The following is a 12955-nucleotide window of genomic DNA, read 5'->3' on the forward strand; positions in this document are numbered from 1 at the left end:
CGGCTGGGCGCTGTCAGCACAGCGGGCTCTTACTCCAAGCCTCACGTCCCCACGTGGCCCGTGAGAGGCACAGGGAGAGTTAGGGAACAGTTTGGTTTCAGCCCAAGGGACATTTCCCACCCGCCCTCTGCACCCATGCTTACACAGGCTCCAAATGGCTTTTTTACTTTGTCAAGTCTGGTGCTTTAAGGAGCAAAGCTTTTATCCATGAGGATTTTCAAAGAACGTGCTTCGAGCTCTGAAGGCACTCCCCAGAGACGCATTCCAGAGATTTTTTTGGCAAGGGGCTACCTAGCCCATGGGTGGTGGCTGCCCCCCCCGCTCCTTGGCTAGACCGACACACGCAGATGTCCGTTCTGGCTGTCTTTAAGAAAACTGACCACATGGTAGTCTCTGTTAGAACTATTACAAGAAAATTAGCTTAGGGAGCAGATATCAGCAGACTCCACAATTAGAATGCCAGTTCAGGGGCTCCTGGCTGGCTCAGTGGGTTAAGCCGCTGCCTTCAGCTCAGGTCATGATCTCAGGGTCCTGGGACCGAGCCCCGCATGGGGCTCTCTGCTCAGCGGGGAGCCTGCTTCCCCCTCTCTCTCTCTGCCTGCCTCTCTGCCTACTTGTGATCTCTGTCTGTCAAATAAATAAATAAATAAAATCTTTAAAAAAAAAAAAAGAATGCCAGTTCAGTGTTTAAAAAGTGTGTTTATTTGCTCATTTACTGAGCATAGGGATTCAGACTCTGCTTGAGGGAAATCATTATGATAAAAGCTTCAGGTTTACGCTTCCTTTTTGTAGAATCAACCCCCCTGCTTGGCCTGCAGGACCGTGACAAAAGGCAGCACGAGCCCCATTGGGGATGTGAATTCTCGGGGGCAGCCCTGGGCAGCGGGGAGGCAGCGGGAGCGGGTTCCCAGGGACAGCGTGCCACCAGTCCCCTGCATGCTCCTGGAGGCTGACTCATCCTGGGGAAGTGGACTGTGGGTCACCACTAGAAACAACCCTGAGGTTGCCCCTTGAAGAGAGGTACCTAGCAGCACCTAGCACTGAGGAAAGAGCCAGACTTGCCAACTGGAAGTATTTACAAAATGGCAATCAGCTGTTCTGTTTCTGATTAAAAAACAAAAACAAAAACAAAAACCAGACTCAATGTTAAAAATGAAAGAGAAAATTGGGGCCAGAGGCCAGTGGGGCTCATGTGCCGAGCAGCCCCTCTCTGGTGGTGACGCCCGCTCGGCCTCTCTGCGCACGGCTGCACGGGGATGAGGGGCTTCGGGCGGTGCAGCCCTGCTCTCACAGGGTGGGCACGAGGCTCCCAGGCCTGCTGGGGGTTCGGCCTGGCTCAGGGCAAGCACCCAGCACGGAAGGGTCCAGGAAGAAGGCAGCTGAGGGGCCGCCGAGGGCAGAGGGCTGGGCCAGGGCTCAGGGGAAGTCACGGTAGGGCAGGCGGAAGGGGTAGAGAGGCGTGTAGCGTGAGTCGTGCCAGAGCAGCTTCTTCTCCAGGAAGGCGACGGTCTGCAGGGTCAGGACCAGGGTCTGGTGCTTGAGCATGCTGTACACGTTGAGGCCTGGGGGTGGGGGGCAGAGATGCGGTCCAGGCTGGGCTGCCTACCACCTCTGGGCGCCCATGTCCTCCTCGAGGAAGCAAGCCCTCCCAGTATTGCCCCTTGTGGTCCGACACGGGCTCACAGATCTTGCAGATCTGTGATCTCACAGATCTAGGCTCAGGCCTTGGCTCAGCTGTTCACTGATGGCAAGACCCTGGACAAGAGACGGTCCTGAGCTCAGCTTCTGATTGAGAGCCTCCTGCATGCCTGGCTCTGCTCTGCGCTGGGGCTGTGATCCTTGCCACCCTCTCCAGCGGGAGCAGAGACATGAATGTACGGCGGGAGGCCTGTGGCTGTAGTGAGCGAGCGAGCGGGACAAGTAGGGGAGGCGAGGAGCGCAGGGAGAGAAGGCGCAGGCTGTGGAGGATCCTGTGGGCCTCGACCCAGAAGGCAGTGGGGAACAGCAGAGGCCGTGGGCAGAGGAGGGAGGGGCGGGGGCCGGGGGCTCACGGGCGCCCTCTGGTGGCTGTGGTGGGGAGACCAGGCTGCGGAGGAGAGCAGGAGCCAGGGCCAGGAGGGAGATGCGGGCACTGCGGGGTAAGGAGTGGAATGCCCGATATGCTTAAAGTCAGACCCGACAAAGTGAGCTAAGAGATGAGTGGAGGCTGAGAGCATGGTCTGGGGTCTGAGCCACAGGAAGCAAGGCGTTCAAGGAGCCAAGGTGAGACCCCCAGGGGCAACTGTCCGGGAAGAAGTCAGTTATGCAATCAGGAGACGGAGAAAGAGCTCCAGGGACTAGTCAGTGTGGTGGTGGGTGTGACATGCCCAAGCCAGACTGGATCCCATCTCCCAGGCTCTCGGAGGGAGGAGCCAGATGAGGGCAGCCGGCGGCCGGTCCACGCACTCCGCGCCCAGCACTATGACCCGAGCCTGGACAGAGCCTTTTTCAAGGATGGCATTTTCCCGATGCTCTGTCTGGGGAAGGTAAGGGCTGGGCTGAGGAGGTGGCAGGTACAGAATCTGAACTGGCCCATGCACTGCTGGGGAACTGGAGGCGGGGAGAATGGAGGCCCTCTGCTCACCGACAGCTGGGATCAGGTTGAAGGTCTTGAGGCTGGAGGTGGCTGCCACGACATTCTGGGGCATGTCCTCATAGGCTCTGAAACAGAGGTCAGGAGGTGAACCCCGCAGAGGATGGCACCCAGCGCCCTCACCCCTGCCCTGCCCCATGCCCTCACAAGTCCACAAGAAGCACGGAGTCCCCCCAGCGACGGTATCGGGCCAGCTCGGTCAGGTACTGGGGGTCGGAGGTCGGCAGCTCCAAGGAATCTACGACGTGCAGGTCATCCTAGTAGGAAGAATGGATGCGCTGAGCCCCCGACAGCCCCCCAGAAGCTGCCTGAGCTCTCCAGCCCCCCCAGCCTCCTCCCACCACCAGGCCAGCAGCTCCTGGTGGGATCAGGCCCGTACCTGGGCCAGCTTGACGGTGAGAGCCACCTTGAGGCCCTGCACCCGCACCTTCATGGGCAGCATGTAGTAGTAGCTCGTGGGGCCCCGGGGGCCGTGGGCAATGCCTCCTGCAGGACAGAGGTGTGTAGACAGGTGAGGACCCCAGCTGGGTGTAGAGTACAGAAATTTCTCACAGTGGCTGGCGTAGGGAGGCTGCCAGGAGGCAAACTGAATCAGCAAAGGGGACAGGGCCTCGGGGACAGATGGAGAGGAGACACTGGATCCAGTGCTGCTTTGGGACAGGGGACTTTATCACACTGGGCCTCAATTTCCTCAGTGTCAAACCTTAAGTGAGGCCCATCTACCTGTGCATCCTCCCTCTGCTGGGCCCTGGGGGTCGGGGGGGGGGGGTGTGCATCAGGGAAGAAGATGGGCAGGATCCCCGGCCTCATGTCATTCACCTTCAGACAGAGGTTCAACTATAGAGGAAATCAGGGCTCTTTTTGGGTGGCACCAGGAGTTGCTGGGGCTGGGGGACCCAAAGGAGGTCAGGAAGAGCTTTCTGGAAGAGGCACAGCCCAAACACATGAGAAGAGTTGGCCAGGCAAACGGGAGATGACACTGACATCAGCTGTCTGGTCAGGGGGGATGTGGAGGAACAAGGGTGGTGGGCGGTGGGTGGTGGGGGTGGTCTGCAGGTACCACTGCCTGGAATGCCAAGGAAAGGAGCTCAGACTTACCAAAAAGGCTGCAAGAGCCACCGGGAGGCTTAGGAAAAGTACTCTGGGTGTTGTGTGAAGGGTGGCCCAGGAGAGGCAAGACAGTAGTCAGGGCCAAAGAAGGCTGTGGCCATAGTGTGGTGAGAGAGGTAAGGCCAGAGCTGGTGGGGGCTGGGAAAGTGGACGACTCTCTGATCTCTGACCCGCACACGGGCAGTGAGGTCTGAGGGCCAGAGTCCTACTGCCCCTGCCTAGATGAAAGGAATGGGACCGACAAGCTACCGCACCAGACAGGTATGAAGACACCCCCAGGGTCCCTCCCTCCCTGCCCGCTCACCTCCTCGCCAGATTGGGGAGCGGATGCTGCCTTGCCTAGAACGCCCGCTGCCTTTCTGCGGCCAAGGCTTCCGGCCTCCGCCCCGCACCTCGGCCCTAGTCTTGGTCTTGGCATAGCTCTGCGGGTGCAAAGGGAGGAGGTGGACGGTCAGGCTCCCGGGGCAGACGCTGTCACGGCTGAAAGCGCCCGGGCCTGGGAAGACAGCAGTGAGCTGAGCAGTGGGGGCTCGCCACTGGGGAGCCCCACAACAGGAGGGACAGAGATTAGGGCTCCATCGGGACAAGCACACAGCACTTGGGGAGATGATACAGAAATCGACAGTTCTCTCATCCGCTCCAGAATGTCAGCCTCAGAAAGGCAGGGGCTCTGGAGAAAAATCAGGGAGAGGTATGGGGTGGGGAGATGATGAGAGACTTCCATGCTAAGCTAAAGACTTCATTCCTAGGACTATGGGGAGCCAGGGAGGGCGTGAGTAGGGAGAGGACTCACTGGACTTCTAAGATAAGCAAATAGAAAGCAGAGAGACCCTGATTGATAATGGCTTCTTCAATGTATTTGGCAAAAAAAAAAACTAATCCAAACTACTCACCACTGCTCCTGCTGACCTCTGTGGCCACACCAGGTTCCCTGTTGTCTCTGCCGCAGGACCTTTGCACATACTGTTCCCACTACCTTTACCCTAGCGCCACTTCCCGCTTTACCTAGTTAGCACCTACTACACATCTGAGGTTAAATGTCTCCTTTTCTCCGGGATAACCTCCCTTGTCATATATTTACAAGCTTGCCTACTTGATTCACGTTCACCTCTCTGACAAGAGTATGAGCTTCATCAGGGCAGGGATCTTGTCTGTCTTGTCTGCTAGCACAATGCCTAATGCACAGTGGGTGTTCAGAAAACACCTGGCAAGTCACCTATCAGTGAATGGTTCAGAAGAGCCTAGCAGTCCAGAGAAGACAAACCGAGGAGCTTCCTCTGCCAACCTCACCCCACTCGGCCACTCACAATTCTCTTAAAGTTCCTCTGCCAGATGGCAACCTGGTGCAAGATATCCAACCTACGGAGAAAGAAGAGCCCGTGAAAGGCCCACCTCCAGTTAAAGCCCTCCCCCACCTCTCCAGACAAAAACAGGGGCTCCTACCATCCAACTCCAGGGCCCTGTGCAATCTGCCCCCCCCCACCCGCCCCATCTCACACCACCTCCAGGCCCACTCATTTTCCATTCTGTGAAATGCGGTCCAGCCTCCATGCCTTTGTGCTCACTGCTCCCTCTGTCTGAAAACATTCTTCCTCTGGCTGGTCCCTCCTTAGCCAGTAAGTCTCAGCCCAGACATCTCCAAGAGGAGCCTCCTTGCTAAGAAGAGACCCACCTCTTCCTCCTTCTCACGGTACCTTACTCTTTTCCTATTGTTACAACTTACTCCTTGCGACCTTCCTAAAGAAGGCCTCTCTAGCCCTGTACACTGGCCACCGTGGCTACCCACCCCCTGAAATATGGCCAGGGCCTCATGCTGAAATACACTGTTTTAGATATACCAGGTTAAATTAAATGGATTGTTTCTTCCTTTTTTTTTTTTTTTTAATGTGGCTACCAGCAAAATGTAAATTACACACATGACTCATATTATGGGGCTACATTGGACATGACCACTGGGGAAGCTTGCCAGGGCTTGGCAAGCTACTATGGCTAGTAGGCCAAATCTGGCCTGCTGCCTGTTTCTGTAAATATGTGCTTTTGCTTACAGGCTGCCTATTGCCACTTTGTACTACATCAGCAGAGAGGAGTCGTTCTCATGGCAACAGGAGAGCCTGCAAAGCCTAAAATGTTTACTATCTGGCCCTTTTGAAAAGAGGTTCACGGAAACCCATTCTGCACTGTAAGCAGCATCAGCAACCTTGGTGCTCACTCCCTGAATTCCCAACACCCAGAATGGAAAAGTGGCACATAGCAGATGCTTTGTAAGTATTTACAGAATACACGAAATATGTTGTTTTAAATTTCTTTTGTCACTCTCTACTAGATTGGGACTTTAAAAGCAAGGGGCAAACTATGCCAATATCAGTAACAGTAATAAACTAACAGCACTTACTATGCGCCCAATACGAAGCAACTGAGGGGCAACATACACCTTGGCAAGTGATAAACCAGGCCAAAGCGTTGGCCCACATAAGGCTGAGATCCCAGTTCTAAAGCTTCCAAGCTGTGTGAGCTTGGGCAAATTTTTTACCCTGTCTGTGCGCTCAGTTTCTCTGTCCACAAAGCAACAGTAACCGAACCCTATCCTAGGGTTGCTCTAAGGACCTACTTAACCAAAATGCAAAGAGGCTATGCCAGGGCATAACCATTGTTAGTGCTTATTTTTGCAAAATTCAGTAACAGCGACCATAGTCAACACATCTACAGGACTTATCAGGTGCCAGAATTAACTCATTTCAAGAGGGAAGGCAGGGTTCGAACTCAGTCACTCAGGCTCCAGAATTCTGCGACCTTAACTTCCAGGACGTTAACTCTTAGACCTCAACCTCACATAACTCTTTGACAGGGAAAACCATCGTCCCCTTTTGGCACGTGAAGACGCTGAGGCTCAAGCCCCGCTCCTCCTCCCTCTGGAACTCAGTTCACCATTTCACTCCCACCCACCTGGGCGCTGTGGAGAAAACTTCGGGGTGCAGCTCGGCCAGACCCACGCGCTCCTGCTCGTATCCCCGCAGGGACTCCACCCAGGCCTGCACCGGACGCCGGGACGCGGGTACCGGGAGCTCGCACCTGCGCAGCACGGGCGCCTGGGGACCTGAAGCGATGGAGAGGTCACGGGTCAGGGCCGAGCGTTGGGACTCCCGGTTGCCGCCCCTCCTAGAGCGACCCTGGCAACCTCACCCGCGCTAGCCACCGACTCTGGCTTCGCCGCCTGGGGTGCTGCCTCTTCCGCCAGCGCGTTCAAACCCTGTAAACGGGGGACGAGGTGAGAAACGACCCCCGGAACCTCCAACCTTTGTCCTCCGGCCCGTCTCCAGTCCCCGGCCTCACCCGGCAGCCCGCGGGCCGAGCCCGGGCGCGCGCCCCAGCCCGTAGTAGCTGCAGCATTGTCGCGCAGCCCCCAACGCGAGGTCAAGGCTCCTTCTGGCTGCGCGCGGCGCCTAGCGATGACATCACGCCTGCGACACCGCGCGCCCGGCTCGGATCGGCGCTGGAAAGCTGATTATGCAAAAGCGTCATCGGCGGAGCCTGGCCCAGCGTGCCTCCATCTTCGCCCCAAAACTAACCCCCAGGCTCCAATTTTCATGCCTGGCCTAAAGGACCCCACTGCAACACCTGGAAACACGTGACCTTACATCGAGAAGCCGCGCCCCTTCCGTAGGCCCCACGCTTTTTTGGGGGGTCCCGCCTCCAAAGGGCCTGTGCAGGAATCCAGCCAATAGCGGAAAAGGTTCGCTCTTCGTTTAGCCAATGAGCGTTAAATCTGGAAAAGTGGCCCGCCCATGGCTGGGCGGTCCTGGGGCGGGCACTAAGAGAATATGACCAATACCTGTTATGCTTTTAGTGTCGGTCAAGTGCTCCGCGCTCCGCTCCCGCTCCTTCTAGCTTCCCGGACCCTCCTCGGTGGTTTTTCGGTTTTCGATAAAGTGGTTTTGTGTGTTTGTTTACGTGTAGGACCTCGTCTGCCGCTGAAAACCCTAAGTACTGAGGCTGTGGGACCGTGTCTCTCAGATAACCCAAGGTAAAGGAGTATCTTTCCCCTCAAAACACAGATTAGCTCTGTGTCTTCACCTCCTAGACGGGGTCCTGTCCCCTCTCAGACCTCTCTCGGCAAACAGAGCAAGGTGGGGAGCCCCCTGGATGGCCTCCCTAGTTGCGCACCCTTAAAACCGAAATCCAAATACTCATTTTTAGGTTCTTTGCCACGTTCCCCGGGCGGCCTCCAGGGGGCGTCATGAACCCATAGCAGCCTTAGCTGTCTCGTGGAGCCTAGTCACCCGGCTGGCCGGGACCAGGAGCTCAGTGACCTAGAACGAGGTCTGGGAGCCCTCAGTTTCCTCATGTGGAAAATGGAGAGATCGTGAGACTTCATTCAATAAAGTCATGCCTACCACAAAGCGAACACTTAATGGTATTACTACTACTACTACTACTACTACTACTACTGAAGGTGAATTTTGTCATCCAAACAAGTCAAGAGCCAAGGCAGGGATGGGGTGGACCTAGCAGACTCGAATACCTACTAAAGACGTGGGTGGGTGTTTTGTTTTGTTTGCGTCTGATATATAACATGGATATTTTTGTGTAGTATTAATAAAAATTTACAATGTATTTCATTGTGTGTTCTATTCCTGCTAGAATAATTATGAATGCATATTTAAAACTCCGCCCACTCCGCAATTTAGAAAGCTCTTTCAATCCTTTATGTTGTAGAATTTTATTTATTCATTTTATGTTTGTGTAGGTAATTCACACACCGGATAAAGACAATTTCAACAACTACAGGAGTATAAACTAGAGTGAAGTGTCTCCTGCGACCTATGATCCTGCCCCTCCCTGTTCCCCTCCCAAAAGCCACCACCACAACCAGCTGTGTGTCTCCTCCCAGAACCAGTTTAGGATTTTATAAGCAGATTTACTAGTCTGTCCTGTGGGAGGAAGTTTGGATACTATGTAGCAAATGATAGAACATCACTTGCTTAATGATTTATTAGGCACCTACTGGTATTGCATAGGTAAATCCAGCAGACAACATTGAGATACTTACAGTGCAGTGCAGAAGGTTGAAAAATCAGAATAGGGGAAAGGGGATGCCTGGGTAGCTCATTCTTAAGCATCTGCCTTTCCAGTGCCCTGGGATGGAGTCCTGCTTTGGACTATTTGCTCAGCTGGAAGTCTGCTTCTCTCTCTACCTGCTGGTCCCCAGTTTCTCCCCCTGCCTGCTGCTCCCCCTGCTTGTCCTTGCTAGCATGCACTCTCTCTCTGACAAATAGATAAATAAAATCTTGGGGGAAAAAAAAAAAAGAATGGGAAAGGGAAGCCTATAGTGTATGCAGAAGCCCTAGGGAATAACTCTTAAACCCTGTGGGCAGGGGTCTTAGAGGTGACTTCTCTGAAGCTGTAACTTGAGAGCTAAGGTTTGAGTGTCCATCAGGAGTTTGTCCAGAGGAGAAAAGGTGTTTTGAAAGAACAAAGTTGCAAAGACCAGAGGTGGGGAGAGAGCGGCAGGAGCCAGGGGTGATTGGACCTTCCTGATGGCAACTCAATCATTTAAGTTGAACCCACCGCAGGGCCTTTGCACTGGTGTTTCTTTTGCCTGGAACATACTTCTCCCAGAGTTCCACATGGCTTTATCTCTCACCTCCTTCAGTTATTTGCTCAAATGTCACCTCCTCCAGGAAGCCTGTCCTGACTACCCCATTCAAAATTGCAATCCCCACTCTTGGCCCCTCAGACCCCCTTATCCTGTCTCCCACCCATCAGTATTTCTCTTTTAACATCCTATTTAATTTCCTGATTTTTAATGCTTTTTGTCTGTCTCCCGCATTAGAACGTAAACTCCTCCGGGACAGAAGTTTTGCTCAGTGTCCTTCCCTGCTGTAGCTCCAACACCCAGGATAGTAGCTGTAATGCAGTAGGGGCTCGATACATGTTTCTTGAGTGAATTCCTTTGCTCAAAATCCTGTTGCAGGGGTATTACCAGAAACAGAGAAAGTCCTCCCTTTGTCTCCTGGGTCTCAAGATCTCTACCACCCCACTTGCTCCCGATGTCACAGGAACATAAGATACAAAAAAAAGAAAGAAGGAAAGAAAGAAAGAAAGAAAGAAAGAAAGAAAGAAAGAAAGAAAGAAAGAAAGAAAAAAGAAAAGATTATTTACCCAATGACGCTGTAGTCACAGAGACACACGTTCACATCTAGAGGGTGCCACTAAGTGGCTGAGTACCCCTAGACAACTTGTTAGCTCTTTCGAAGTCTGGCCTGCTTAGCTGTGTAAGCGGGACTCACGCAAACCCTCCTCTCCTGAGCTGAGTGAACGATCAGAATTCTCTTTTCCTTCCACGTCTACTCCCCACAGTGTTTTTCCCTCCTCAGGAGACTGTACACACGAGTTAGATCACATCCCTCTCTGCTCAGAAACCTCGTGCCTCCGTTTTACTCTGAGCAAAAGCCAAAGTCCTCGCTGCAGCCCACAAGGCCTTGCAGGACCTGTCCTCATCTCCTCCCACCTTCCCCCTTTATTGCTCTGTGGTTTAGACCACACCAGTCTTCTCACCAGAACTGGTCAATCCCATGTCAACCTCAGGGCCTTTGCACTGGTGCTTCTCTCTGCCTGAACCTCTCATTCTTAAATATCTGCATGACTCACTCCCTCACCTCCTTCAGGTCTTTACTCAAATAATTACCTCAGGTAACACTGGGTCTAAAGTCACTGTTCCTTTCCTACCCCACATTCTTCATACATCAGTACACAGATTCTAACAGATGATGTCATTCTTGTTTATCTTGATTCTTGACTGCCTCTTCCACAAGAACACCAGCTCCTGGAGAATGGGGTCTTTGTTTCTTGCTGGGTCTCCTTGCTAAGAAAAGTGCCAGCATCCAGTAGGTTCTCAGTACCTAGTAACTGAACAATGGGATGTAGAGAAAGAAGTTTGCATAGGACTCCTCTACCAGCATATTGATTGTGAGTGAGCCTTAATGAAAGGGAGATAATGACCTCAAGACCTGCATACTGAAAAGCTCAAAGTTTGGCCATTTTGGCCCAAGCCAGGATGGAGGTCAAAGGTTGACCTGTCTGGCCCTCTCCTGTGGATCAAAGGCTCAATTGCAGGTGACCTCTGTCCCCAGTGGTGTGTCGCCAATGTCAGCCTTGTCCCTCAGAGAAGATCCCTGCTGACCGTGGGCATGATAGCAATATAGAGAGCAGACATCGGAAGCTGGAGGACCCCCCAACATCTGGTCTTTTCTAGTCCCCCATCATGGTGCAATGGTTTTCACAAAGGCCAGAGGTCAAGGATAGAGTATGGGGGGCAGCCCTTGGAGAGGAGGTATGGGACGTGGGTGCAGGCTTGACCAGGGACTTTGACCTACTGGGGAGAGCCGCTCCCTCAACACCGACAAAACATCTGCGTGTTCGTTTGCGGCTCTGTTTGTGGGTGACCGCCAAGCATGAAGACCAGGAGTCTCCCATTGCAGCAGCCCCCAGAGGCCCCAGGCGTGGGCCTGATTTGCATAGACATTTCCATTCCCTTTAGTTCCCTTCAGTTCATGCCAGATGGGAGGTAGTGCAGAAAAAAAGGCCTTGAACCCCTTGGGGCAGGATACGTGGGCTCCCCAGGCCTCAGTTTCCTCCTCTGTAAAATGGGAGTATAATTATCCCACCCTCGCATGTTTTGTGTTCGCCTAGGGCCTAGGTACCTTCAGCCCATTCATTCTCTGCTCCGCCCTGCCCCATGGCGGGGGGCTGACCCTGGCATAGGCCATCCCTTTGCCCATGGGTTCCTGCCCACGTTTAGCCAATGGCAGATCCTGGAGGACAACTGGAGGGCAGAAGACTACCGAGAGTCGGGATATTTCTCTCTACCTGCACTGGCAGTGGCTCCCACTGGGCACAGTCTCCCTATTTGCTTCTTTCTAAATAGTCTACGCAACCCCTTCCCCAACTTGGGTTTCCTGTCTATATAACCAACCCCTGCGCTAAATCCCCTCTGTCCATCAAGGTCCCTGTATAGAACTTGACTGATGTAAGGCAGCTGGGAGGCGTTTGTGTTTTGTTTGTTTTCAGATACAGTTTTTTTTTTTTTTTAAAGATACCATTGAAGTAACATAAAGTCTTCCCTTTTTAAGGTACAGTTCTGCAAGCTCCCACAAAGACATAGAGTCACGTAACCACGACCACAAGCAAGAGAGGGAATTATTTCATCACTGAAAATCTACTCCCCACTGAGCCCTTCCTAGGCAGTTCCTCCCACTTGTCCTCAGCTCCCTGCAAAGCACCAGTCTGCTGCCCATCCCTCCAGTGTGGCCTTTTCTAGAATGTCATAGAAATGGAGTCATCCAGTACATAACCTTTTGTGTCTGGCTACCTTTCCTCCTTAGAAGGCACTGGAGGGAGTGCCTGGGTGGCTTGGTCGTTAAGTGTCTGCCTTCAGCTCAGGTCATGATCCTGCGGTGCTGGGATCGAGCCCTGCCTCAGGCTCCCTGCTTAGTGGGGAGTCTGCTTCTCACTCTCCCACACCCATTGCTTGTCTTCCCTCTATGGCTGTCTCTCTCTGTTAAATAAATAAAGAAAAGTCCTTAAAAAAAAGAAAAGAATGCTCTGGAGAGTCACCCATTTTGTTCTATGTCACTAGCTCCTTACTTTTGGAACTCCAAGTGACCGATACTCCGTCCTTGAGTGGTCTTCTATGTAAGGTGCCCTGCCGTTTGTCTAGCCATTCTCTAGTTGAGGGAGCTGCTGCGAGCTTTTGACAGGAACCGGCACATTATATATAAGTGCTGGGGTAGGGGGGCTTGCTGCAAAGTTGGCCTCTGACGTGCCCAGCTCCCCTAATCGCTGCTTCCCTCATCCAGAGAAAACTCTGGAAGGCCCAAGACTGTATCTGCTGCAGATGTGCAGGGACTGGCCTCCACCGGCAGGCTTCCCGCCCCATCCCCGAAGCGGAGAGTGGGCCCTGAGCCCGAGGAGGAGGCCAGGCGGCCGCAGCCTCACCGCCTGCCAAAATCAGCATCTGGAAAGCTTCTCTACAGTTGGGGCTCCTTCCCCCAGTGCTGGATGATGACGAGAAACTTGGGACCTGTCTCTGACACTTCATGCAGTTCCTCCTGCCAAAAACCAAGAGCTGGGGGCTGGGGAGCAGAGGGGAGGCCCAGGGAGGACGGAAGGATTAAGGAGAAGAATGTTCCCCATCTTACCAGCGATGGACGCGGT

The 12955-nt window shown here is 53.5% G+C and overlaps 1 protein-coding gene across 1 annotated transcript; it reads right to left on the bottom strand.

Annotated features, from left to right (window-relative positions):
- Window positions 1-679: 679 nt before the first annotated feature.
- On the bottom strand, window positions 680-7224 carry LOC309844818 (large ribosomal subunit protein uL4m). Its single transcript, XM_082692094.1, has 9 exons — window positions 7073-7224; window positions 6923-6989; window positions 6686-6836; window positions 5050-5101; window positions 4047-4164; window positions 3012-3118; window positions 2780-2889; window positions 2624-2700; window positions 680-1562 (listed from the first exon to the last, which is right to left on the bottom strand). Exons 1-9 carry the CDS (start codon window positions 7127-7129, stop codon window positions 1417-1419), a joined length of 885 nt encoding a protein of 294 aa, XP_082548220.1. The 5' UTR covers window positions 7130-7224; the 3' UTR covers window positions 680-1416.
- Between the last annotated feature and the right edge of the window lie 5731 nt (window positions 7225-12955).

This window comes from Mustela nivalis, assembly GCF_964662115.1.
Source record: "Mustela nivalis genome assembly, chromosome: 1".
NCBI lineage: Eukaryota > Metazoa > Chordata > Mammalia > Carnivora > Mustelidae > Mustela > Mustela nivalis.